At 61.9% G+C, this 26,847-nt stretch overlaps 1 protein-coding gene and 1 long non-coding RNA gene across 2 annotated transcripts; one reads left to right on the top strand and one right to left on the bottom strand.

Moving 5' to 3' along the window:
- Window positions 1–1,069: 1,069 nt before the first annotated feature.
- Window positions 1,070–23,194, bottom strand: COL1A1 (collagen type I alpha 1 chain). The gene is made up of 51 exons (XM_068170738.1): window positions 23,003–23,194; window positions 20,060–20,254; window positions 19,866–19,900; window positions 19,731–19,766; window positions 19,547–19,639; window positions 19,389–19,457; window positions 18,050–18,094; window positions 17,746–17,799; window positions 17,485–17,538; window positions 17,311–17,364; window positions 17,100–17,153; window positions 16,954–17,007; window positions 16,809–16,853; window positions 16,407–16,460; window positions 16,247–16,291; window positions 16,000–16,053; window positions 15,609–15,707; window positions 15,477–15,521; window positions 15,300–15,398; window positions 15,041–15,094; window positions 14,826–14,933; window positions 13,116–13,169; window positions 12,660–12,758; window positions 12,346–12,399; window positions 12,153–12,251; window positions 11,838–11,891; window positions 10,722–10,775; window positions 10,559–10,612; window positions 10,384–10,437; window positions 9,977–10,021; window positions 9,772–9,870; window positions 9,460–9,567; window positions 8,523–8,630; window positions 8,359–8,412; window positions 8,175–8,228; window positions 7,944–8,051; window positions 7,774–7,827; window positions 7,325–7,378; window positions 6,915–7,076; window positions 6,631–6,738; window positions 6,378–6,485; window positions 6,132–6,185; window positions 5,672–5,779; window positions 5,370–5,423; window positions 5,142–5,249; window positions 4,982–5,035; window positions 4,719–4,826; window positions 4,347–4,629; window positions 3,190–3,380; window positions 2,160–2,402; window positions 1,070–1,405 (listed from the first exon to the last, which is right to left on the bottom strand). The coding sequence occupies exons 1-51, from the start codon at window positions 23,082–23,084 to the stop codon at window positions 1,124–1,126; spliced, it is 4,497 nt and encodes a 1,498-aa protein (XP_068026839.1). The 5' UTR covers window positions 23,085–23,194; the 3' UTR covers window positions 1,070–1,123.
- On the top strand, window positions 23,172–26,847 carry LOC137460295 (uncharacterized). The gene is made up of 3 exons (XR_010992772.1): window positions 23,172–23,259; window positions 25,886–26,398; window positions 26,498–26,847. It is a non-coding gene; the product is annotated as an uncharacterized lncRNA (long non-coding RNA).

Raw genomic sequence — 26,847 nt, forward strand, 5'->3', positions numbered from 1 at the left:
AGGATGAAGAGGAGGAGGATGAGGATGAAGAGGAGGAGAATGAGGATGAGGAGGAGGATGAGAAGGAGGAGGATGAAGAGGAGGAGAATGAGGATGAAGAGGAGGAGAATGAGGATGAGGAGGAGAAGGGGGGAGAAGGGGGAGGATGAGGATGAGGATGAGGATGAGGATGAGGATGAGGATGATGAGGAGAAGGGGGAGTGTCGCGGGTTGAGAGACAGTCACAGGGAGGATAAGGATGAGGAGGACAAGGATGAGGACGAGGAGAAGGATGAGGATGAGGATGAGGATGAGGAAGAGGAGGAGAATGAGGAGGAGGAGGAGGAGAAGGGGGAGGATTAAGATGAGGAGGAGGATGAGGATGAAGAGGAGGAGAATGCAGAGGAGGAGGAGGAGGAGAGGGAGAAGGAGGAGGAGAAGGAGAAGGATTAGGAGGAGGAGGAGGAGAAGGAGGAGAAGGAGGAGGAGGAGGGGGAGGATGAGGACAAGGAGGAGGATGAGGATGAGGAAGAGGAGGAGAATGAGGAGGAGGAGGAGGAGAAGGGGGAGGATTAAGATGAGGAGGAGGATGAGGATGAAGAGGAGGAGAATGCAGAGGAGGAGGAGAGGGAGAAGGAGGAGGAGAAGGAGAAGGATTAGGATGAGGAGGAGGAGGAGGAGGAGAAGGAGGAGAAGGAGGAGGGGGGAGGATGAGGACAAGGAGGAGGATGAGGATGAGGATGAGGACGAGGATGAGGATGAAGAGGAGGAGGAGGAGGAGGAGGAAGCAAGCAAGCGACCCCACTGCCTGTTGCTTTGGTTTGAAAAGTCATTTATTTATTTAATCTTTTTTTTTTAAGTCTTTTTTTTTTTTCTTCCTTTTTAGTCTTTTTTATTCTTTTTTTTGGTTTTAGGATTTTTTTTGCGGGTGGGGTTAACGTTTTTGGTCAATTTTTTTTTGGGGGGGGGTGGGGAGGGGGTTTGGTTTGGTTGGTTTGGGGTTGTGTTGTTTTTTTTTTGTTCCCTGGCACCACAAAGAAGCTGCAGAAACCGACACAAAAATTCAAGTCCACAGGAGAAAAGGTTTTGGTTTTGGTGTTTTTTGTTTCTTTCCCTCCTTCTTGTGATTTTTTTTTTTGGTCTTTTAGCTCTTTTTTTGTCTTTTTCCTTTTTTTGGGTTTTTTTTTATTGTTATTCTCGGTATTTTACTCTCTCCTGCCGCGAAGTAAGGGGGGGGGGGAAAGGGAGACGGGGAGGGGAGGGAGGGGGAAAACCGGTTCACAAGAAGCAAACGGGGGCCGATGTCGATGCCGAATTCCTGCTCCGCAGCCCCAACGTCCATGGGAGCCAAGTCAATGATAGGCAGGCGAGAGGTCTTTGTCGTCTTGTACTCGATGACTGTCTTGCCCCAGGCGCCGGTGTGACTCTGTGAGGGAGAGCGCCGGTCAGCTTGCTCCTCAGAGCAGGGTCCCTCACCTCCCCCATCCTCCCCCCTGCCCCGCCGCCAACCAGCCCTGCCCCCGTAGCACAGCCCCGCCGGGTCCGTCTGCTTAACGTGCAGTCACCAGCCAGCCCTGCTCCCCACAATCATCCCCACTGAGCAGCCTCATCCCCACAGCACCTCCTCGCCAGCCCCAGCCCCATAATCATCCCCACTGACCAGCCTGCTCCCCACAGCACCTCCTCACCAGCCCCAGCCCCATAATCATCCCCACTGACCATCCTGCTCCTCACAGCACCTCCTCACCAGCCCCAGCCCCATAATCATCCCCACTGACCAGCCCTGCTCCCCACAGCACCTCCTCACCAGCCCCAGCCCCATAATCATCCCCACTGACCAGCCTGCTCCTCACAGCACCTCCTCACCAGCCCTGCTCCCCACAATCATCCCCACTGAGCAGCCTGCTCCCCGCAGCACCTCCTCACCAGCCCTGCTCCCCATAATCATCCCCACTGACCAGCCTCATCCCCACAACACCTCCTCACCAGCCCCATAACACCTCCTCACCATCCTCATCCCCATAGCACCTCCTCACCATCCCCACAACACCTCCTCACCAGCCATCCTAAACCCTCCTCACCATCCTCATCCCCACAACAACCTCACCATCCTAGATCCCACACCACCTCCCCACCACCCTCCCCACCACCCTCCCCCAGCCCGGCCCCGGGGCTCTCACCGTGCAGCCGTCCTCGGTGACGCCGTAGGTGAAGCGGCTGTTGCCCTCGGCCCTGATCTCGATCTCGTTGGCCCCTTGCAGCAGCAGAGCCTTCTTCAGGTTGCCTGTGGCCTGGTCCATGTAGGCAACGCTGTTCTTGCAGTGGTAGGTGATGTTCTGGGAGGCCTCAGTGGACATCAGGCGGAGGAAGGTCAGCTGGATGGCGACGTCAGCTGGGTTGGAGCCCTCACCACCATACTCGAACTGTGGGAGAAGAGGAGTTAGGGCACCTCAGAGCTGGCTGGAAGTGCCACTTGTCCCCACCCTCATCATCCTCCCCATGCTCAGTGTTGGAGGAGTTAGGGCACCTCAGAGCTGGCTGGCAGTGCCAGCTGTCCCCACCCTCATCATGCTCCCCATGCTCAGTGTTGGAAGAGTTAGGGCACCTCAGAGCTGGCTGGCAGTGCCAGCTGTCCCCACCTTCATCATCCTCCCCATGCTCAGTGTTGGAGGAGTTAGGGCACCTCAGAGCTGGCTGGCAGTGCCAGCTGTCCCCACCTTCATCATCCTCCCCGTGCTCAGTGTTGGAGGGAGTTAGGGCACCTCAGAGCTGGCTGGCAGTGCCAGCTGTCCCCACCCTCATCATCCTCCCCATGCTCAGTGTTGGAGGAGTTAGGGCACCTCAGAGCTGGCTGGCAGTGCCAGCTGTCCCCACCTTCATCATTCTCCCTGTGCTCAGTGTTGGAGGAGTTAGGGCACCTCAGAGCTGGCTGGCAGTGCCAGCCGTCCCCACCCTCATCATCCTCCCCATGCTCAGTGTTGGAGGAGTTAGGGCACCTCAGAGCTGGCTGGCAGTGCCAGCTGTCCCCACCTTCATCATTCTCCCTGTGCTCAGTGTTGGAGGAGTTAGGGCACCTCAGAGCTGGCTGGCAGTGCCAGCTGTCCCCACCTTCATCATCCTCCCCATGCTCAGTGTTGGAGGAGTTAGGGCACCTCAGAGCTGGCTGGCAGTGCCAGCTGTCCCCACCCTCATCATCCTCCCTGTGCTCACCTGGAAGCCGTCGCTCATTGTCTCGCCAAACCAGATGTGCTTCTTCTCCTTGGGGTTCTTGCTCAGGTACCAGTTCTTCTGGGCAATGGTGGCCTGGGTTGGGTAGACACAGGTCTCTCCTGTCTCCATGTTGCAGTAGACCTTGATGGCATCCAGGTTGCAGCCTTGGTTGGGGTCGATCCAGTATTCACCTGCAGGGAAGAGGGAACAGGGTCAGGGAGTGGGGCAGGTGGGGCCATGATGGATGGATGGATGGATGGATGGATGGATGGATGGATGGATGGATGGATGGAGGAGGGAGGTGAGGAGAAGCTATGGAGGATGGAGGTGAGGAGCAGCCATAGAGGATGAGGTGAGGAGAAGCCATGAAGGATGAGGTGGGGAGAAGCCATGGAGGTTGGAAGGATGGAGGTGAGGAGCTGCTGTTGAGGGTGGAGGTGAGAAGCAGCCATGGAAGATGGAGGTGAGGAGAAGCCATGGAGGGTGGAGGTGAGGAGAAGCCATGGAGGATGAGGTGAGGAGAAGCCATGGAGGATGAGGTGAGGAGCAGCCATGGAGGGTGGAGGTGAGGAGAAGCCATGGAGGATGAGGTGAGGAGAAGCCATGGAGGGTGGAAGGATGGAGGTGAGGAGCAGCCATAGAGAGTGGAGGATAGAGCTAAGGAGCAGCCATGGAGGGGAGGGATGAAGGTGAGGAGCAGCTGTGGAGGATGCAGGTGAGGAGCAGTCACAGAGGGTGGAGGTGAGGAGCAGGTAGGTGGTTGAATAGGTGAGGGGCTGCTGTGAGAGATGGAGGATGAAGGGATGGTAGGCAGGGGTGAGGAGCAGCCGTGAGAGGTGGAGGAGGGAGGTGAAGACCAGGTAGGAGGAATCTGGGTGGGGTGGAGCATGGAGTTGAGCAAGAGCCATGAGGAGCAGAGGAAGGAGGTGAGGAGTGGCTGTGAGAAGCGAAGGAGGGGAGGAGGGGAGGAGCAGGCAAGAGGCTTGGAAGAGAGGAGGGCATAAGAGGCTGGGAGGTGAGAAGCCACCACGAGAGGCGGAGGCCGGAGGTGAGAGCAGCCGTGAGAAGATGCAGACGAGGCTCGAGCAGCGGAGATGGAGATGAGGAGCAGGCAGGGGGCCAGAGAGCACCCCAGAGGGCCGCGGGGGGGCGCTCACCGCTCTTCCAGTCGCCGTGGCACATCTTGAGGTCGCGGCAGGTGCGGGCAGGGTTCTTGCGGGTGCCCTCGGGGCTGCGGATGTTCTCGATCTGCTGGCTCAGGCTCTTCAGGGTGGTGTCAACCTCCAGGTCCCTGTCCCTCATCACGTTGGCGTCGTCGGCTCTGTAGTAGCGGCCACCGTCGTGAGCCTTCTCCTGAGGGGGCTGGGGCAGGAAGCTGAAGTCGAAGCCGCCGCTGGGGGGACCGGGAGGACCAGGGGGTCCGGGTGGGCCGGGAGGACCCTGTGGGAGGAGAAGAAGAAGAATGAGGAGGAGGATGACGGCGAGCAGGGGGATGAAGGCAGGTGGGCAGCGGGGGGCTGGGTACGTACGACAGGGCCGGCTTCACCAGTGCGCCCGCGGGGGCCGGGGGGGCCGATGGGGCCGGGCAGCCCGTTGAGACCGTCTTTGCCAGCAGCACCAGCGGAGCCAGGAGGACCCTGCAGGAGAGGAAAAGAGCTCAGCATGGCCCCCGTGCCCGGGCAGAGTCGTCCCCCTCCAGCCCTCAACCCACAGCCCCATGAGAAACCCGAGGAGGACGAGGACCTCCCCCCAGCCCTTCTGCCCCCCGGCTGGGGCTTAGCTGAGAACTTACTCTGGGACCAGCGGGACCAGAAGCACCAGAGGGACCTTGTTCACCAGGAGAGCCCTGTGCAAAGCAAAGGGACAAGGAGAGGCTCCGTCAGCATCCTGCTCTGCTTCCAGTCCAGGGTGTGGGGCAGCACCCGGAGCCAGCACCCCCCCGGGGCACTTACAGGAGGACCAGGTGGGCCCTGGAGCCCAGAGAAGCCTCTGTGACCCTTCATGCCTCTGTCACCTTGTTCACCAGTTTCACCTTTGTCACCACGGGGACCTTGTGGACCCTGGAGGAGGAGGGAGGAAGAGGAGGAAGATGTGTTGAGTGTGGCCCAGGCCGATCACTGCCCCCCACACTCACAGGGACACAGGAGCACCAAGGGGGATGGAGGAGGAGATCAACTCACAGCAGGACCACGAGCACCAGCAGGACCAGGGGGGCCAGCAGGACCTTGAGGACCCTAAAACAGGAGAGAAAGGGAGAGGTTAGAGCATCCTCCAGCTCCTGCTGCCGCCAGCTTGGGGCAGCATCTCCCCTGGGGGCGTTGGGATTCCCAGGGAAGCTCCATCCAAGGGGGAGAGCTGAGCCTGGGGCCAGAGCCTGGCCCGTGGGGGGTGGGTTCACAGGATCAGCTCCTGCTCCACGACCAAGCTGGGGTCCCCTGAGGGGTGCAAGGGTTGGGGGTGCCTCAGGCAGGAGGTCACTTACGGTCTCACCACGATCTCCATTCTTGCCAGCAGGACCAACAGGGCCAGGGGCACCGGGGGCACCGGGAGCACCAGGGGGGCCAGCAGGGCCGGTCTCACCACGGTCACCCTGTGAGGAGGAAGAGGAGGAGGAGGAGGAGGAGGAGGAGGAGGAGGAGGAGGAAGGAGAGAGACGAGGAAGAGGAAGTGGAGAAAGAGGAGGAGGAGAAGGAGGAGGAGGAAAAAGAGGAGGAGGAGGAAGAGGAGGAGGAGGAAGAGGAGGAGAAGGAAGAGGAGAAGAGGAAGAGGAGGAAAAAGAGGAAGAGGAGAAAGAGGAGGAAAAGGAAGAGGAGAAGGAAGAGGAGGAGGAAGAGGAGGAGGAAGAGGAAGAGAAGGAGGAAGAAGAGGAGGAAGAGGAGAGGTCACCATGGGCCAGCACACCCCCATCTCCCCCCCGCCAGCCCCAGCCCCATCCCACTCACCTTGGGACCAGCAGCACCATCGCGACCAGGAGCACCTTCAGCACCAGGAGCACCCTAGGGAGCAGCAGAGAACCCCCAGTGAGGGCAGCTGGGGGCCAGCAGGGGCCAGGCTGGCACCATCCACCCTCCACCCACCACGGCAGCTCCATGGGCGCCACGAGTGGCTCAGTCCTCAGCACCCTGAGCCCAACACCAGCGCATGGAGGGCTCCATGCCCACCCCCCCAACACTGATGGTTGCTCTCACCTCACGTCCAGCTTCACCAGGGGGTCCAGCCAAGCCGGGGGGGCCCATGGGGCCGGGAGGACCACGCTCACCAGGGGAGCCAGAGGGACCTTGTTTGCCAGGTTCGCCCTACAGCGGATGGGGTGAGATGAGGAGGGGTCAGACACCAGCCAGTGTCCTCCCCACGGGGGCCATACAGGTGAGTTGGACCCCAAGGTGGGGCTGGGGGGGGTGACAGCATTGTCCTTTCCCAGGAAGCCCCCCAGGTACTCACTGAGGGGCCAGGCAGCCCAGGGAAGCCTCTTTCACCTCTCTGTCCTGGGAGACCAACGACACCGCGCTGGCCAGCAATACCTTGGGGTCCAGGGGTACCAGGAGCACCCTGTGGGGGCAAACAGCACCTCAGGGGGGTGGCATCTGAGCCGGGGCGCGGGGGGGGGAGCACCCTCCCCACGGGAGAGGTGGCCAAAGGACGCTGGGCTGCAGGGGGGCTGCGATGCTGCCCAGCGTCCCGCAGCTCCGCGGGGGTCGCTCGGGCTGGGGGCAGGGCTGACTTACAATGGGGCCATCAGCACCAGGAGAGCCTTTCTCGCCGGGGGGTCCGGGGGGGCCAGCAGGTCCTGGCTCACCGGGGCGGCCAGCAGGGCCAGTTTCACCGCGGGGTCCTTTGCCACCTTCCTTCCCGCTGGGGCCAGGGGGGCCGGGGAGACCGATGTTCCCCTGGATAAATGGGGTGGGGGGGTGGAGGCAATGAATTCAGGCAGCAGCTCAAGACTCGCAGCCCCTCCCCCCCCTCCCCTCCCAGATGCCAGCTGAAGGGTGGCCAAAGGCGTCCCAGTGCCAAGTGGGGCAAGGAGGCCACGTGGAGCCCCACCAGGGTGGGTGCCCAGCGTCTTCCACCCCACATCCACCTCCCCACCTGCCCACCCTCCTGCCCCCCACCTCTTGCCCTCCCCGGGGGTACTCACAGAGGGGCCGGGGGGACCAACTCTTCCAGCAGCACCAGGGAAACCAGTAGCACCCTGAGGGGGGAGAAGAAATGGAGTCACCAGGAGCCAGATCCAGGCTGCTCCTGCTCCTGCTCCTGCTCCTGCTCCTGCTCTGCAGCAGGTCCAGGGCACTGTCCCCTGCCTGGGGGCCACCACAGGGAGCCCTGGGGCCAGGAGGGAAGTGCCCAGCCTGGGACTGGTTTGGGGGGGAGAGGGAGTAGAAGCAAATCCCCTCCCCCTCCCCTCTTTTCCACCCCACCAGGGGATGAAGGCAGCCCAGTTTGCTCTTGTCCCCCAGGGATGGGTTTGGGGTGCAGAGCTGAAGGTCTTGAGGACTTAAACCACCTCAGGGGTGTTCATGTCTGCCCGGGGGGGGTTCCCCTGGGCATCCCAACTCCCCCCCTCCCCACCATGAAACTGCTACTTACAGGGGGTCCAGCGCTGCCACGAGCACCTTTGGGACCAGGAGCACCAACAGCACCCTGTGGAGGAGGAAGAGGAGGAGAAGGATGAGGGGGAGGGTGAGTTGTGCCCGTGGGTCAGGACCCCGAGTGGGGATGTGATGGGGGGGGGGGGTTAGGGGGGTGGCACAACTTACAGCAGGGCCAGGAGCACCAGTGGGGCCAGCAGGCCCGGGGGGACCAGCATCACCCTTGGCTCCAGCATCCCCAGTTTCACCTTTAGCACCAGGCTGGCCGTCGGCACCCTGGGGGACAGCAAAGTGTGGTGAGCTGGGGCTGGGGGATGGAGGAGCTCAGCAGCGCCCCGGCGGGGCAGGACCGGGCCCCTGGAAGGGAGGGCGAGGAGGGGGTGAGGCCATCACACTCACAGGGGGGCCAGCGAATCCAGCAGGACCGGGGGGGCCGGGCTCGCCGCGGTCACCCTAGGAGAGGCGGTGAGGATGCAGTCAGCTCCAGCCTGGCACAGCAGCCGCTGGCCGCCAGGGGAAGGGCAGCCGCGGCGGGGCCGTCGCAGAGGGTTGGGGGCGAGGGGGAGGGGGGGGAAAGACTTACGGGAGCACCACGGGCGCCAGTGGGGCCGGCGGGGCCGGGGGGGCCAGCTTCACCCTGGGAGAGGAGAGGAAAGCCGGGAAGGAGCAGGTTAAGGCTGAGGTGAGGAGGCGGCAGCGGGGACACAGCTGTCCCCAGGGAGGTGTCCAGCCCCGGGACAGCCCTACCTTGTCACCGGGAGCACCAGCAGGGCCGGGGGGGCCGATGGGACCGGTCAGACCTCGGAGACCGTCTTTGCCAGGAGCACCATCAGCACCTTTGGGACCAGGGTCACCCTGCCAGAGGAAGGTGATGGGGAAGGGGGTTACCCGGGGAGGTTTCCTCCGGGGGGGGTCACCTCACCCCTCCCTTTACTTTCCCTTCTGCACCCAGGCACCCCTGGTTCTTCATCTTCCCTGGGACAGGTTGGGATCCTCCTCCTCCTCCTCTTGAGAGCAGGGGGAAAAGCTGAGCTCAACTCCCAGCTCCCAGGGAGGGACTGTTCCCGAGGGCCATGCATGGATGGTGCCAGTGGTGGCAATGAGCATCCCTACCACCAGCTCAGATGGTGCCAGTGGTGGCACTGAGCAACCCTACCACCAGCTCAGATGGTGACAGTGGTGGCACTGAGCATCCCTAATACCAGCTCAGATGGTGCCAGTGGTGGCACTGAGCATCCCTACCACCAGCTCAGATGGTGACAGTGGTGGCACTGAGCTTCTCCCCTCTGCCACCTCAGATGGTGACAGCAGTGGTGGCACTGAGCATCCCCCTCTGCCACTCAGTACCAGTGTTGGCACTGAGCATCTCCTCCTGCCCACCTCAGATGGTGACAGCAGTGTTGGCACTGAGCATCTCCCCCTGCCCACCTCAGACAGTGACAGTGGTGGCACTGAGCATCCCCTGCCCACCTCAGACAGTGACAGTGGTGGCACTGAGCATCCCCTGCCCACCTCAGACAGTGCCACTGGTGGCACTGAGCATCCCCTGCCCACCTCACCTTGGGGCAGCACATCCAGCCCAGAGGGGATGATATTTGGAGGGTGGGTACAGGGGGGGAAGCAGAGGTGTGGTGAGGGGCAGAGGACCGAGGGGAGGGCTGTGGGGGCGGGGGCACACACGTACTCTGTCACCCTTGGCGCCTGGCAGGCCGGCAGCACCACGCTCTCCGGGCATACCCTGCAGACCGGGGGGGCCTTGGTTCCCGGGGGCACCGGGGGCACCAGCATCACCCTGGCCAAGAGAGACACAAAGCGGAGGTTAGAGAGGAGCCGGCGCAGGGCAAATCCCTCCCCGCCCGCAGCCCCGGCGAGAGGAGGTGGAGCCAAAGCCGCCCTCCTCCCCTCCACCCCTCCACCCCTCCACCCCTGCAGCCCGAAGTGATCCCCTCCCACCCAACCGGTGCCCAGCTGGGGTGGCGAAGCACCTGGCACCTACCTTAGCACCATCGTTACCGGGAGCACCGTTAGCACCACGGGGACCTTGGGGACCGGGGGGGCCCTGGACGCCGCGTTCACCGGGGAAACCTCTCTCACCCTGGAGAAGAGAGGCAGGAAGGGGGGGGGGTCAAAGGTGTCGTGGGGATGGTGGGCACCAGGGGGGTGCCAAGAGCCAGCTAGGGAGCGAGTAGGATTCGACTTACCCTGGCACCAGCGGGACCGGGGGCACCGGCGTCTCCGGGGACACCCTGTGTGGGAGGGAGAAGGTGAGCAAAGAGCCGGGGGGGGGAAGAGATGGCCGTGGGGACAAGGGGAGAGGTCCCAAGGGGGGGAGTGAGGGGGGACCCACAGGCCTGAGGTGATGGGGAAGGACTGGGAAGAAGAGGGTCCCCCAGTCCTTGGGGGGACAGGAGAGGACAGGGCTAGGGAGGGAGAGGGTCCCCCAGTCCTCGGGGGGACAGAGCTGAACTGGAGCCCCCAGTGCTCCCAGGGAGAGGCTATGTGGAGCCCATCACCTCGGGGGGTGCTGGGGGACACCCCATCCGCGAGAGAGGTGATGGAGAGGGGACAGGGACAGTGCCACCCCGTGCCCATGCTGTCCCACACTCACCTGCTCACCAGGCTTGCCAGCCTCCCCGGGGGGGCCAGCGGGGCCAGGCAGACCCTGAGGAGGAAGAGGAGGAGCGATGAGACCCCCACGAAGTGGGTGAGGGGCAAGGAAAGGGGCAGCATCGCCCCCACCTTGGCTGCTTGGTCCCCTCGCCAGGGACGGGGACACCTCTCACCTGGAAGCCAGGAGCACCAGCAGGACCTTGTTCACCTCTTTCTCCAGCAGGACCCTGGGGGAGATGGGACAAAGTGTGAGGAGGGGAGGGGGCACTCGGTTCCCAAGCCCCTTCTGCAGCGGCTGAGCACAGCCGGGGGGGGCAAGGGCTCGCTGGTACTCACGGTGGGGCCGGGAGGACCTTGGGCACCAGTTTCACCATCTTTGCCAGCAGCACCCTGTGGGAGAGGGAGAAGAGGGTGCTCAGGGCATGGACCCAACCTGCAGCCCAGCAATGCCCCCACGGGACTCTGCAACACCACCACCACCCCCCCCCGTGGGACTCTGCACCCCCCCTGTGAGCAGGGTGTGGGGCTGGGTGTGCCCACAGCATCCCTCGAAGGATGGAGGAGCAGCAGCGAGCTGCCCATGGCCAAGTCACCTCCTCCTCTGCCTGCTCCAAAGCTGCGGGCAGCCACCAGCTTGGAGGCTTGGCCACCTCAGCCTGCTGCAGCTCTCAGCCTTGGAGCCTCTCCTGGTCCCAGCTTGGCTCTCCCCTGTCCCATCGCTGCCATCCCAAACCGTGGTGAGGCTCTCTGCCACCCCACACCATGCTGAGGCTCTCTGCCATGGTGAAGCTCTCTGCCACCCCACACTGTGTGAAGCTCTCTGCCACCCCACACCATGCTGAAGCTCTCTGCCATGGTGAAGCTCTCTGCCACCCCACACCATGGTGAAGCTCTCTGTCACCCCACACCATGGTGAAGCTCTCTGCCACCCCACACTGTGTGAAGCTCTCTGCCATGGTGAAGCTCTCTGCCACCCCACACCATGGTGAAGCTCTCTGTCACCCCACACCAAGGTAAAACTCTCTCCCACCCCACACCAAGGTAAAACTCTCTGCCACCCCACACCATGGTGAGGCTCTCTGCCACCCCACACTGTGTGAAGCTCTCTGCCACCCCACACCAAGGTGAAGCTCTCTGCCACCCCACACCATGGTGAGGCTCTCTGCCACCCCACACTGTGTGAAGCTCTCTGCCACCCCACACCAAGGTGAGGCTCTCTGCCACCCCACACCATGCTGAAGCTCTCTGCCACCCCACACTGTGTGAAGCTCTCTGCCACCCCAAACCATGCTGAATCTCTGCCACCCCAAACCATGCTGAATCTCTGCCACCCCACACTGTGTGAAGCTCTCTGCCACCCCACACCATGCTGAAGCTCTCTGCCACCCCACACTGTGTGAAGCTCTCTGCCAAGCCCCACCAGGGGCTGTTTGAGCTCTGCTGGACACTTACAACAGCACCAGGGGGTCCAGGAGCACCTCTCTCACCAGGTTTGCCAGGCTCACCCTAGGAAGCAAGAGAGCAGAATGAGACCCACGTAGGCACCATGGGCACCAGCCTGCAGGATCAGGCAGGGCTGCGTCCCCTGAGCCCCCCCTCCTCAGGTGGCTGCTCCACAGGAGCCCACTTGCAACCACCATCCTGGGTGGCAGCAGTGCAGAGGGTGGGAGCCCCTCATGGCCAGAGGGTGGCAACCCCTCGTGGCCCAGGGCTTGGGCACCTCCAGCAGCACCTCCAGCAGCGCCCCCAGCTGCCAGCCACACTCACCGCAGCACCTTTGGGACCAGGGAATCCCATCACACCGGCTTGACCTCGAGCTCCAGGGGGGCCAGGGGGACCAGGGCGACCATCTTGACCAGCAGGACCCTGTCATGGGTAGGGGGGGGGGAGAGCAAGCAGCCCCTTAGCAGAGCCCACAGCAAGGCAAGGGGGGAGCAGGAGGTCGTGGGGTGCAACTTACAGGGGGTCCGGTCTTGCCGTCGGGACCAGGGCTCCCAGGGCTTCCAGTCAGACCCTGTGAGGGAAGCAGGAGGTGGCTGAGGAGCTCAGGACCACCCAGAGCTGCATCCTGGGCAGCAGCTGCTCCAGCAGCAGGGAGAGCTCCAGCAGCAGGGAGAGCTCCAGCAGCAGGGAGAGCTCCAGCAGCCTGCATCCATCCCTGGAGCAGAGCTCCCCAGCGTGGTGGCCAACGCTGATGGGGCTCATTGCCCCTGGCAGCCACCGTGCCCAGCACCGTGCCCACCACCGTGCCCACCATCACCCTGCCATACCCACCTTGGCACCAGGAAGCCCAGGTTCCCCAGGGCGTCCAGCTTCACCAGGAGATCCTTTGGGGCCAGCAGGGCCGGGGGCACCACGCTCACCAGGGGGACCCTGGGCACAGGGGACAGAGGTTACCCCAGCTGCAGGACAGCACCGGGGGCAGAGGGGGGCACTGGGGGTGGGGACTGGAGGAATGTCACCAGAGGTGGCAGCAGCAGAGAGTCAACTTTAGCATGGGATGGGGATAGGGGACAAGTTCCTGCTGTCCCCAGAACCCTCTTGAGAAGGTGGTTCTCTGGGCCACAGGGGCAGGAGGAGGAGGAAGAGGAGAAGGAAGAGGAAGAGAAAGATGAGGAGGAGAAGGAGGAAGAGGAGGAGGAGAAGGGGAAGGAGGAAGAGAAGGGGAAGGAGGAAGAGAAGGGGAAGGAGGAAGAGAAGGGGAAGGAGGAGGAGTAGGAGGGCACCTACCTTGGGCCCAGCAATGCCATCAGCACCAGGGAAACCACGGCTGCCAGGGGCACCCTGTGGGGGGCACAAGAGCAGTCAGTGGGGAGGCACAGGGTGACCTCAGGGGAGGGTGCAGAGGTGAGACCCAGTCTCAGTGGGAGCAGTCTGGTGTCCCTGCTGAGAGGCTCCACCTTGCGGGGGGAGGGCATCAGAAGAGGCTGGGGATGCCACCCTGGTGGGTGCCTGTCCCTAAGCACCCCCAAGAGGGAAGATGGGAGGAGGGTGGGCATGGGGAGATGGAAGGAGGGTGAGGATGGGGACAGGGACATGGTGAGGATGGGACAGGATCATGGTGAGGATGGGACAGGGACATGGTGAGGATGGGGACAGGGACATGGTGAGGATGGGGACAGGATCATGGTGAGGATGGGACAGGGACATGGTGAGGATGGGACAGGACCATGGTGAGGATGGGACAGGACCATGGTGAGGATGGGGACAGGATCATGGTGGGGATGGGACAGGATCATGGTGAGGATGGGACAGGGACATGGTGAGGATGGGGACAGGGACATGGTGGGGATGGGGACAGGGACATGGTGAGGATGGGACAGGGACATGGTGGGGATGGGGACAGGGACATGGTGAGGATGGGACAGGGACATGGTGGGGATGGGGACAGGGACATGGTGAGGATGGGACAGGATCATGGTGAGGATGAGGACAGGATCATGATGGGGATGGGACAGGGACATGGTGAGGATGGGGACAGGGACATGGTGAGGATGGGACAGGATCATGGTGAGGATGAGGACAGGGACATGGTGAGGATGGGACAGGGACATGGTGGGGATGGGACAGGATCATGATGGGAATGGGACAGGATCATGGTGAGGATGAGGACAGGGACATGGTGGGGATGGGGACAGGGACATGATGGGGATGGGACAGGGACATGGTGAGGATGGGGACAGGGACATGGTGAGGATGGGACAGGATCATGATGGGAATGGGACAGGATCATGGTGAGGATGAGGACAGGGACATGGTGAGGATGGGACAGGATCATGGTGAGGATGGGACAGGATCATGGTGGGGATGGGACAGGATCATGGTGAGGATGAGGACAGGGACATGGTGGGGATGGGGACAGGGACATGATGGGGATGGGACAGGGACATGGTGAGGATGGGACAGGGACATGGTGGGGATGGGACAGGGACATGGTGAGGATGGGGACAGGATCATGGTGGGGATGGGACAGGATCATGGTGAGGATGAGGACAGGGACATGGTGAGGATGGGACAGGGACATGGTGGGGATGGGGACAGGATCATGGTGGGGATGGGACAGGGACATGGTGAGGATGAGGACAGGATCATGATGGGGATGGGACAGGATCATGGTGAGGATGGGACAGGATCATGGTGGGGATGGGACAGGGACATGGTGAGGATGAGGACAGGGACATGGTGAGGATGGGGACAGGATCATGGTGGGGATGGGACAGGGACATGGTGAGGATGAGGACAGGGACATGGTGAGGATGGGGACAGGGACATGGTAAGGATGAGGACAGGATCATGATGGGGATGGGACAGGGACATGATGGGGATGGGACAGGGACTTGGTGAGGATGAGGACAGGATCATGATGGGGATGGGACAGGGACTTGGTGAGGATGAGGACAGGATCATGATGGGGATGGGACAGGGACAGCTTCTACTCACACGTTCACCAGCAGGGCCAGGCAGCCCAGCAGGGCCAGGCTCACCACGAGCTCCTCTCTTGCCTTCCTCACCAGCTGGGCCAGGGGGACCTTGGACACCAGCAGGACCCTGGGGAAGGAGGTCATGGGATGAGCACCCACAGGGAGCATCATCATGGGATCATCAGGGAGTCCAGGAGGGGCTGAGCCCCTGAGGAGACCCCAGGGGGGACTTACAGGCTCTCCTTTGGCACCAGTGTCTCCCTTGTTGCCTGGAGCACCAGGTTCACCCTGGAGGGGGAAGGAGAGAAGAGGGAGAAGCTCTTTAACTCCAGGTGGATGAGCAAAGGCAGCCCTGGGCCACATGCTGCCCAGGCCCTCAGCACCATCCTGCACTCCCAGGGGTGCTAGAGGAGGCATCTCCAGGTCGGGACAGCGGTTTGCTGGAGCAGGAGGAGGGATGCAAGGCCAGGAGGAGGCGGCCAGGGATACTCACGCTGTTACCCTTGGGACCAGGGGCACCGCTGGGACCTTGGGGTCCTGAAGGCCCACGGGCACCAGGGAAGCCAGGAGCACCAGCAATGCCAGGGGCACCCTGGAAGAGGCAGAGGAGGTGGTGAGGAAGCAGCTTGGATCCTCACCTCAGAGCTGGGCAGGGCGGAAGGACACTCACGGTTGCACCCTTGGCACCAGGTTGACCATCAGCACCGGGGTTGCCCTGCAAGGAGAAAGAGGAAGAGGAGGGTTATGGTGGGGCTGGCAGGACGTGAGGCTGAAGGACAAGGAGCCATCAGGTGCCACTTACAGCAGGCCCAGCAGCGCCAGCAGGGCCGGGGGGACCGGGCTCGCCGCGGGCACCCTGGGGACCTTCGCTGCCACGAGCTCCCTGGGGACCAGTTTCACCCTGGGGAGGAAGAGAAAGGAGGAAGAGTCATGAGCATGAAGGCTGCCCTGAAGCTCCTGGCATGGCTGAGGTCCCTCTCCCTCTGCAGCTCCTTTCCCAGGGAGGCCAGGCCAGGAGAGCTGCCCAGGGGGCTGGGCTGGGGCACCCCTGCCTGCCCCACTTTGGCCTTTCTCATCTCTAGGCCACCTGGGTCCCCACTCAGTGCTCCTCCACCCCACGCTCCCAGTTTCCCCCAGTTCCCCCCAGCTCAGGAGAGGCCACCTGGGAGGAGAGAGGGTCAGGCAGGTCCTACCTTAGCACCAGCAGCACCAGGGAAGCCAGGGGGACCAGCAGGACCAGTTGGACCCTAGATGGGAGAGAGGGCAAACGTCAGAGGGGGGATCCCACCTCGCACATCAGGTGCTGGAGGGGTTTGTGGGCAGCAGAGCTCTGCCTCCCGGCCAGGATCTGCCAGCCACGATGGAGCCGGGCGGAGGTCTCCCTCTGGAGCAGCTGGAGGGGATGCTGCTGGGAGCTGGATGGGGGCAGGGGCTACTTACGGGGGGACCAGCAGCACCAGGAGCACCATCGTTACCACGAGCACCCTGTAGGGGGAGGAGACGCCAGTCAGTGCTGTCCACAACAGAAGAGGTGGTCCCTAACCCCCTCTGCATCCCCCAGGGCAGGAGATGCTCAGCCCTGCCCACACCAAATACTCACAGCGGGGCCGGATGGACCAGGACGACCTCTCTCACCGGGGAGCCCACGAGGACCCTGGGGAGGGGAGAGGACACTTTCAGATCACCAGGAGAGACCTGGTGGGCCACCAGGAGGACCCTTTTGGTGGTCTTCTCTCATCCCTGTGCCTCCCACCCCACCCTGCTCCTGCCCACAGTGGTATTTCCAGGGGGTTATGCCCCCTCCTAGCCCTCATCCCCTGAGGGTGATCCACCCCCGAGGGTGATCCATCCCCGAGGGTGATCCATCCCCTGAGGGTGATCCACCCCCGAGGGTGATCCATCCCCTGAGGGTGATCCACCCCCCGTCACATCCTGGCTCCCAGCCCCTTGGGCTGGCCAAGGCCAGGTCCCCACCGTGGCCCTCAGGGTCTTCAGGACTCACCATCTGCCCAGGAGCACCATTCTCCCCGGGGCTGCCAGGCTCTCCCTAGGGGAAAGGAGAACATTGAGGGACCTGCTCCAGAGGGATGCAGGACAGGGATGGCTCCACCAGGAGGCTGGGGGAGGAGGCTGCCACCGCTCCTCACCTTGGGACCAGCAGGACCAGGCTCACCCTTGGCACCGTCCAGACCACTGAAACCCTGGGCAGCAGGAAAGAGAAGAGGTTGGGGGTCAAAGGGGACCCCCTGAGCGAGGTGGGGCTCCCCCAAGAGGGGTGGGAGGTGGGACTCACCCTGTGACCCTTCATGCCTGGCAGACCGGCGGTTCCGGGCAGACCACGGGCACCCTAGGAGAGAAGGGAGGGGGTGATGGGGATGCCCAGGGCGGGGTTGTGCCCACACCCCACTTCTTGTCGTGCCCAAGGTGGGGGCAGGAAGCTGGGGTCACGTCCTTGCTCTGTCACCAGGCAGGGGATGGGGAGGGTGACCTGGGGAACATCTCACCTGGGGGCCAGGGGGACCACGCTCACCGGGACGACCAGGCTTGCCAGCTTCACCCTGGGGAGAAGGACAGGGAGTTGGGGAACGTCCTCAAGCCAGGTGACTCCTGCTCACCTGGAGGCAGGGCCACCAGCACCCAGCCCGGGGTCCTGGGGACCCCCTCCACAGCCCACTTACATCATCTCCGTTCTTGCCAGGGGGGCCAGCAGGACCACGGGGACCCATAGGACCCTAGGAGAGATGCAGGGCAGGGTGAGGGTGCTGTGGGTGACTCTGTCCCCTCGCCACTTGGGCTGGGCAGTGCCAGGCTCTGGCAGCCCCGTTCCCACCGATGCCCCAGGGCAGGGGCAGTGTGGCTGTGGCCAGGGTGGGAACAGGCAGCCTCGTGCCCATGCCCAGGGCACACCAGGTCGGAGAGGGAGGTGGCAGAGGACTCACAGAAGCACCAGGCTCTCCAGGTTCACCAGGGGGACCTTGGAAACCTTGAGGACCCTGCAGGTTGGTGGGAAAGAGAGAAAAAGAGGGAAAGAAATGGGTTAGAGAAGGAGGAGATTGGGGTTGGAGACCCCAAAGGCAGTGGCAGCTGTCCCCTCTCTCTCTGGTGACGTCAGGATGTGCATCCCCCACGTGTTCCCGTGGCCACCAGGAAGGGTGGGACACTGTCCTGCCCTCATCCCATCTCCATCCCACCCCAAGGGGTCCTTGGGTGGTCCCCAAGCTGAGAGGGAAGTGAGATACTCACAGGAGCACCAGGAGGGCCGGGGAGACCACGGGGACCTGCTGGACCCTGGCAAGGAGAGAGGAAAGTGATGATCAGTGGCTGCCATGGCACCCTGTCCCCATCCCTGTCCCCATCCCTGTCCCCATCCCTGTCCCCACTGCCACCCCCACTGAACCCCATCACCACCATCCCATTACTGTCCCCATCACCACCCTGAGCTTGTCCCCATCACTGGCCATCCCCTGTCCCCATTGTCACCCCCTCCCTGTCTGCCTCCATCATCATCATCCCATCACTGTCTCCATCACCACCTCTTCCTCGTGCCCTGATTGCCACCCCATCCCCACTGCCACCCCATGTTCACCCCACTGCCACCCCATCACCTCCTCATCACCATCCCACACCCATTGTCACACCACTGTCACCTTAGCACCATCCCATCCCTGTCCCCATTGCATCCAACCCATCCTCACCCATACTGTCACTTCATGGTCACTTTGCCACCTCTCCATCACCATCTAATGCCCACTGCCACCTCATTGCCATCCCATTGCCACCCTACCACCATCTCATGCCCACTGCCACCTCATTTTCATCCCATTGCCACCTTACCTCCATCTCATGCCCACTGCCACCTCATTGCCATCCCCTTGCCACCTTACCTCCATCTCATGCCTATTGCCACCTCATTGCCATCCCATTGCCACCCTACTACCAACTCATGCCCACTGCCACCTCATTGCCATCCCATTGCCACTCTACCTCCATCTCATGCCTATTGCCACCTCATTGTCATCCTATTTCCACCTTACCTCCATCTCATGCCTGTTGCCACCTCATTGTCATCCCATTGCCACCCTACCACCATCTCATGTCCACTGCCACTTCATTCCCATCCCCTTGCCACCTTACCTCCATCTCATGCCCACTGCCACCTCATTGTCATCCTACAACCACCCCATCCCCATTGCCATCCCATTGCCATCCTACCACCAACTCATGCCCATTGCCACCTCATTGCCACCCAATTGCCACCCCATCCCCACTGCCACCTCATTGCCATCCCATTGCCACCCTACCACCACCCCATCCCCACTGCCACCTCATTGCCATCCCATTGCCACCCTACCACCACCCCATCCCCATTGCCACCTCATTGCCACCCTATCACCACTCCATGCCCGCTGCTGCCAGCCCATTGCCACCCCATCTCTGTCTGCATCCCTCCCACCACTCAGCACCATCCTTGGCACCACCAACACAGGAAGCTTCATCCACCTTCACACCTTCCCCTGTGTGTGTGTGTCCCCCCCCAGTGTCGTGTGCCCCCCAGAGGTCCCTGTGCCACCCCCATGCTCACCATGGGGCCAGGCACAGCCATGCCACCAGCTTTCTCGTCGTAGCCATAGGACATTTGAGGAGCGAAGTTCTGCAGGCAGGAAGGGAGAGCAGGGGGTGAGCAGGTGGTGGGGACCCCTCCTGGGGGCCTGCACCACTCAGACCCTCCCCCATACTCACTCCGCCGAGGCCTGGGGGACCTGGAGGGCCTGGGGGTCCTGGGAGGCCAGGCTGTCCGGGGATGCCATCTCTGCCAGGGGGGCCAGGGAGTCCCTGTGGGGAGAGAAGAGAGGAGTGAGCCCCAGGGGGATGGGGTAGAAGGGGGGGGGAGCTTGGTTAAGTTGGGGTGAGGGGTGACACCCACCCTGTCTCCTTTGGGGCCAGTGTCTCCTTTAGGACCCTGTGGAGGAGAGAGAAGGTGGTTAGAGAAGGGGGGGCTCCAAACCTAGGTGGTGGTGGGGAGGGGAGGCTGTCAGAGGGTGGGCAAGGGGACCCTTACCTCTACTCCAGCGGTTTCTGGGTAGACTGGGGAGGCTGTGGAGGAAAGGAGGAGCTTTAGAGGAAGCTAGCAGGACCCCAACACCCAGCGGGAGGGCTGCCGAGCCAGGGCGGGCTCCAAGCCCCGCTGCTCCTCCGGGGTGAGCGGGGGGGCGGGACCCTGAGGAAGGGGGCCAGAGGGTGCCAGGAGGTTACCATCGGTGTCAGGGCAGATGGGGCAGCACTCTCCGAAGGGGATCTCGGCGTTGGGGCAGTCGGAGGTGTCCTCGCAGATCACCTCGTCGCAGAGGATGTTGCCGCTGTCGCAGACGCAGATCTGGCAGGGTTCTGGTTTCCACACATCCTTGTCGTTGTACGTTAGGCCATCCTGTATGCAGCTTCCAGTTTGGACTGGGAGAGGGGAGCGGGGGAGCAAACATCAGGGCTGAGCTCGGGGAGGGGGGGCGGGAGTGGGACGCAGAGCAGCGGCACCCCCCCGCCCCGCAGCGGGCTCTCTCCCTTGCTTTTCCTCCTCCCCTCCCGCCCCATGCTCTGCTCCGGCAGCGTTTTTTTTCCTTTCCCCCTCCTTCATCTGGTTCTCATCAGCCCGTGGTGGTGACACAGGAAAGGCACCAACAATAAACTCTTCCCACAAACGCTGGAATTTAAACAAAATCCCTCCAGCCAGGCGCTCCAGGAGGATGGGGCCAAGGCAAACCCCCCCACGGGGCTGACACGGAGGGTCCCCCACCGTCGGACCGGGATGGGATGGGATGAGGAGACGGGATGGGGGCGAAACGGGGATGGGAACGGGTTGGCTCCGGCGTCTGGGTTGAAATTAGATCCAGGAGGCTGTGGGATAGGCTTGGATCAGTCCAGCTGGGATGAGGAATAAGAATCCAGAGGCTTGGAAGCGGGCGGGGGTTGGAGCAGGGCAGAGAGCCAGGAGCCGGGCTTGGCCCCACGGTGGGGAAGGGTCTGGGGGAAGAGGAGTAGTGGAGGAGGGGGAATGTGTGCGTCTGGCCTGGGTTGTGGCCATCAGCTTGGAAGGAAAACAAAAAGAAGGCAAAATGCAGCTGGAGAAAGGCAAAATGCGGGATGTAAAAGTAGAGAGTGGGATAGGAGAGGGGGAAAAAAGGAGGAATAAAGCAGGCAAAGGGTGGGGGGTAGAGGGGAAAATGTGGAATGTGAGAGGAAAAAGGTGGAATATGGGAGGGGAAATGTGGAATATGAGAGGAAAGTGTGGAAAATGGGAGGGAAATGTGGAACATAAGAGAAAAAATGAGGACTCTGGAAGGAAAAAAAGGGGCAAGTGTGGGCTGTAAAAGGCAAAATGTGGAACCTGAAAGGGCAAAACGAATATAAAAGGGGCAAAAATGTTGGCCAACAGAGACCCAGTGCAGGCTACCAGAGGCAAAATATGGGCTACAGAAGGCAACCTGCAGGCTCCAGGGGGCGAAGTTTGGGCTGCAGCAGGCGGGGGTGCAGGCTGGACCTTGTCAGCTGCAAACTTCGGGATGCAAAAGGCCCCCCAGGAAAAAATATGCGCCCCAAAATCCTCCCCCTCCGTGCTAAACCAGGCTGAAATATGAAGGGCAGCCCAGGCCTGGCTCAGTCCCAGGGTCCCCCGTGTCCCCACGGCCGCAGGTGACAGCTCCGAGGGGAGCCGGCGGCGGCGGGGGTGGGGGCGGTGGGCGGCGGCAGGGAGCCCCCGGCGGTGCGGTGCGGGCCGGGGCCGGGGCAGCGCCGCGGGGAGGCCGTGGGGCGCTGGCCCCGAGCGGGGCTGTCTGGCCAGTCCCGGCTTTAAGGGCTGCCCGAACATTTTCCCTATGAATCATCCCAGACTTATCCTAATTCTTTCCTGATGGCTTTAGCAGATCCCGGGGCTGGCGCCCCCCCACGACCCCCTCCCTCCTTTCTCTCTCCTCCTCTCTCTCCCTCCCCTCCCTCGCCCCCCCCCTCCACCTCTCCCCACCACTCTCTCCCGCGCTCTTTCCCCCCTTTCCTTTCCTTTCCCTTCCTCCTGCTCCTCCTCCTCCTCTTCTTCCCCCAGCTCCCTCCTTCCCTTCGGCTCCTCTCCACCCTTCCCTCCCTCCCTGCTCTTGGCAGGATGCCCCAACCGTCCGCGTCACCACAGACCCCCCTAACCCCCCCCTAAAAGAACCCTTGCCCCCCCTAAAAAGCCTTTAGAAACCCCTTCACCCCCTAAGACCCCCTAGCCCCTTAAACCCCTTCACCCCTAAATCCTCTTCATCCCTTAAAACCTCTTGCACCCCTCAAACCCCTTCACCCCTCAGACCCCTTTAACCCCTTAAAAACTCCTTCAGCCCCTCAAATCCCTTCTGCCCCCCGAAACCCTTCACTCCCTAAGACCTCCCCACCCCTAAAACCCCCTCCAGTACCCCCTAAAACGTCTTCCCCCCCTTAAGATCCCTTCACCCCTTAAGATCCCTTCACCCCTTAAGATCCCTTCACCCCTAAAACTCCATCACTCCCTAAAGCTTCTTTGCCCCCTAAAATCCCTGCACCACCAAGACCCCTCCACCCCCTAGAGCCACTTCACCCCTAAAACCCTTCACCCCTAAACCCCTTTCATCCCTTGAACCCCTTTCACCCCTAAAACCCCTTCACCCCTAAACCCCCTTCACCCCTAAAACTCCATCGCCCCCTAAAACTCCATCACCCCTGAACCCCTTTCATCCCTTTAAAACGCCTGCACCCCCTAGACCCCCCTTCACCCCCAGAACCCCTTCACCCCTAGACCCCCTCCACCCTTTCAACCCCCCTTCACCCCTCAAACCCTTCCACCCCTTAAACCCCCTTCACCCCTTAAACTCCCTTCACCCCTAAAACTCCACCGCCCCTCAAACCTCTTCCCAAACTCCCACTCCCAAACCCCCCCTCACCCCACCTTTTTCCTCCTCTTTTTCCCTCCCCCCCTCCCCTTCCTCCAACTTTCTTTTCCGCTCCAGCTGGGAGTCGACCGAGCAGCTCCGACCACCCCGTTTCCACCCTTCCACCGGCCCCGTTGCCCCTTCCACCAAGCCCCTGACAGCAAGACCAGCGCTCCTCGATGCCTCCCCGCCCTGCCACCACCGCCACCCTTCCCACCCATCCTCATCCCGGCGAGGCTGAAGGGCCGGGGGCTGAGCTACTTACTGTCTTCTTCTCCTTGCCCGTGGGTGAGTAGTGCAGTCGCTGCTATCAACAGCAGTAACCGAGAATCCACAAAGCTGAACATGTCTAAATATTAGACATGTAGACTCTTTGGGGTCTCTTTTTTGTTCTTAGCTTGGGGTCATACGGGGCCGAGCCGACTCCTGGAGCTCCAAATCCAGACCCCAGCAGAAAACTTCCTACTGCCCTCCGTCCACTCCTTCACCTCCCCTTATATACGGCCGCCGCCGCTGGGAGAGGTGGGACCCGGCGCGACCAGGGAATTTTGGACGGCCCCTCAGCCAATCAGAGGAGCTCAGAGAGTCGGGGGGACCCCTCTCAACCCCCCCCCCCCCTCCCTCCCTCCCTCCCTCCCCCCATCACAGCCCTCACCGCCCCCCCTCTTCCCAACCCATCCCGTCCATGCACACGCAGACGTGCACACGCGTGTTGTCCCCAAGCTGGGCTGGGAGCTGGTGGCTGTGGGGTGGATGGGAAGGGGATGCTGGCGTGGGGGTGGGGTGGGGGTATTTTTGGGGGGTTGTTGGTGGTTTTTGAGGGGGGAGTTTGCACGTCCTGAGATGCTTGGGGGACTGGTTGTGGCTGGGGGAGGTGGGAACAGGCGATGTGGCGCTTTGGGGAGCCTGGTGCCAGGCGATGCCATGGAAGGGGATGCTGGGCTGGGAGGGTTGAGGGTCTGGGGGTTTGGAGGGGGGGATTTTGGGGGTGTTTTTTTGGGGGGAAGTTTGCACATCCCGAGGTGTTTGTGAGGTTGGACGTGGCTGGGTGGGGTGTGGGCAGACCGTGCAGCGCGTGGCGCTCGGGGGACCCCCCCCCCACCACCGCCACCATGCCACACGGGGGTGCCAGCACCTGCCCCCCCACCTGCCACCCCCTTCACCCCCACCCATTCCCTCACCCAGTGCTCCCCACCACCCCAGGGGGACCGCCAGCCTCATAGCCACCTCAAAGGCCAAGGAGCAGCAGCTCTGTGGGCCCCTAGAGCATCATCACCCAGCTGAGGGTCCCCAATCCCCAACCATCCCAATCCACCCCCCCCCAAAAAAACCCTAGCACCAAGATCCAAGTTTGCTTCATTTTTTTCTCCCTCTTTTCCCATTCTTTTCCCAACTCCCATCCCTCCATCCCTTTTCTCTTTCTCCCCCCCCCACTCCCTGGCACTCCTCCACCGCCGTTTCCACATTCGAAGGAGCCACGTTGGTTGGAAAAAAAAACCCACTGGGAAGGGAAGGGAAAGGAAAGGAAGGGAAGGGGGGGTGGGGGGGGAGAGAGAAAAAAAGGCTCCTCGAGGATCATCCACAACCCACTGTGCAATTTTGGGGAGGGTGTAATTACATGCCAACAAAACAGACACATTGGCCAGGGCTGGGACTCACTCGGCGGAGGGGGCCACTGGGAGGCCACTGGGAGCCACTGGGGGGCCGCTGGGGAAAGAGCAATGTGGCATTTGGGGGGGGGGGGGGGGGAAGGGGGAGGAGGGGGCTCCCCTCCCCAGCTTTTGAAGGGGCTGCGAGGTGGCAAAGGAGGCCCTGGGGTCCTGCTGGGCTTGGGGAAGAAGTGGGGGCAGGCTTCACACCTTGGCTTGGTCCCTCTGCGCTGAGCACTGGGAAGCACTGAGAGCACTGGGAGCAATGGGAAGCACTGGGAGCAATGGGAGCAATGGGAGCAATGGGAAGCACTGGGAAGCACTGGGAAGTATTGGGAGCAATGGAGAGTATTGGGAGCACTGGAAGCACTGGGAGCACTGGGAAGCATTGGGAGCACTGGGAGCACTGGAAGCACTGGGAGCAATGGGAGCACTGGGAGCAATGGGAAGCATTGAGAGCACTGGGAGGCACTGGGAGCAATGGGAGCAATGGGAAGCACTGGGAAGCATTGAGAGCACTGGGAGGCACTGGAAGCACTGGAAAGCATTGAGAGCACTGGAAGCACTGGGAGCAATGGGAGCAATGGGAAGCACTGGGAAGCACTGGGAACAATGGGAGCACTGGGAAGCACTGGGAAGTATTGGGAGCACTGGGAAGCACTGGGGAACACTGGGAAGTGCTGGGAAGCAATAGGAGCACTGGAAGCACTGGGAAGCACTGGAAGCACAAGGAAGCATTGGGAGCACTGGGAGCACTGGGAAGCACTGGGAAGCCATGGGAAACACTGGGAGCATTGGAAGCACTGGGAAGCATTGGGAAGTGCTGGGAAGCAATAGGAGCACTGGAAGCACTGGGAAGCACTGGAAGCACTGGGAAGTGTTGGGATCACTGGAAAGCATTGGGAGCACTGGGAGCACTGGGAGCACTGGGAAACACTGGGAGCACTGGGAAGCACTGGGAGCACTGTGTGTTGGAGGTGTTCAAGTGGGGATTGGATGTGGCACTTGGGGTCTGTGGTGACAGGTTGGAGTTGATGATCTTTGAGGTCTCTTCCAACCTTGGTGATTCTGTGATTCTGTGACCACTGGGAAGCAGTGGGAAGCACTGGGAGCTCTGGGAGCACTGGGAAGCACTGGGAGCTCTGGGAGCTCTGGGTGTGAAGCAGAGGGGAAATCCACAGCTGAGCAGCAGTTCCCACCAAGTTTATTCTCTCTTTAGAGGAAGGGAGGGGGGGTGTTTGGGGGGGGGGTGGTTATTTACTCTTCCAGGGCAAACCAACTCGATGCCAATTTAGCAAGGAGACAACAGGGCCAGGAAAAGGGAAAAGGGAATTGGGGGTGGGGAGGAGGAAGTGACACGTTGAAAGAGCACCAAAAACACCACCACCACCACCACCACCACCACCACCACCACCCCCCCCCTCTATTTCCCTCCCCCTCCCTCCCCACCAACCTGCCCCTCACACCCATGACCTCCTCAGGTCTTTTTTCTTTTGCAGCATCCAACAAAATGCAACTGAAAACCAACCTTGCCCTCCCCCTAAAAAACAACTCCCAACACCCCCAACCCCACCAAAACCGACTCTTTCACCCCCCAAAACACAACCACAACACCCCCAACCCCACTAAACCCAACCCTTTCACCCCCCAAAACAAAACCCCCAAGACCCCCAACCCCACTAAAACCGACTCTTCCCCCCCAAAACACAACCCCCAAGACCCCCAACCCCACTAAAACAGACTCTTCCCCCCCAAAACACAACACCCAAGACCCCCAACCCCACTAAAACCAACCCTTTCCCCCCCAAAAACACAACCCCCAAGGCCCCCAACCCCACTAAACCCAACCTTTCCCCCCCAAAAAACACAACCCCCAACCCCACTAAGACCCTTCCCCCCCCCTAAAACACAGCCCCCAACCCCCGCAGGAGGGGCTGGGTCTGCCTGGGCCACGCACACAGCCCCGCCGCGGAGCCAGGGGCTGTGCCTCGCACGGGGGTTTGGAGGAGGAGGTGAGGAGCGGAGGGGAAGGGAAGCTACTGGGCCTCCCCCCCCCCCACCCCCCCCACCCCCCTCCCAGCGTCTCTCCCTTTCTCCTTCTTCATTCCAAGCCCTGGATCCTCGCATCCGAGACACGTTGCAGGGCGCAGCCTGCTCCAATCCCTCCTCAAGCCACTCGAAAGCCCTTGGCCGGGCTCCAGCCCGAAGATGTGTCTTTAATTTTTGCAGCATGACAGCGAAGAAAAGAATGTCATCGGGGGGTTGGGAGGGCTTTTTTTCTTCCCCCCCCTCCCTCCTCCTCCTCCCTCCTCTCTCCTTCTCTCTTTTTGCTTCATCTGCATGGAAAGGGAGGGGGGAAAAAAAAGAGGTCGGGGAGGAGGAGGGGACGCACACACACAGGACGGTGCCACCTCATCAGCCCCCTGGCCGCCCGCCCCAGGAATGTTAAGGAGGTTGGATG

The sequence above is a fragment of the Melanerpes formicivorus genome, unplaced genomic scaffold (assembly GCF_026170545.1).
Source record: "Melanerpes formicivorus ecotype bairdi unplaced genomic scaffold, bMelFor1.0.p_v2 SCAF_549, whole genome shotgun sequence".
Classification (NCBI taxonomy): Eukaryota; Metazoa; Chordata; class Aves; order Piciformes; family Picidae; genus Melanerpes; species Melanerpes formicivorus.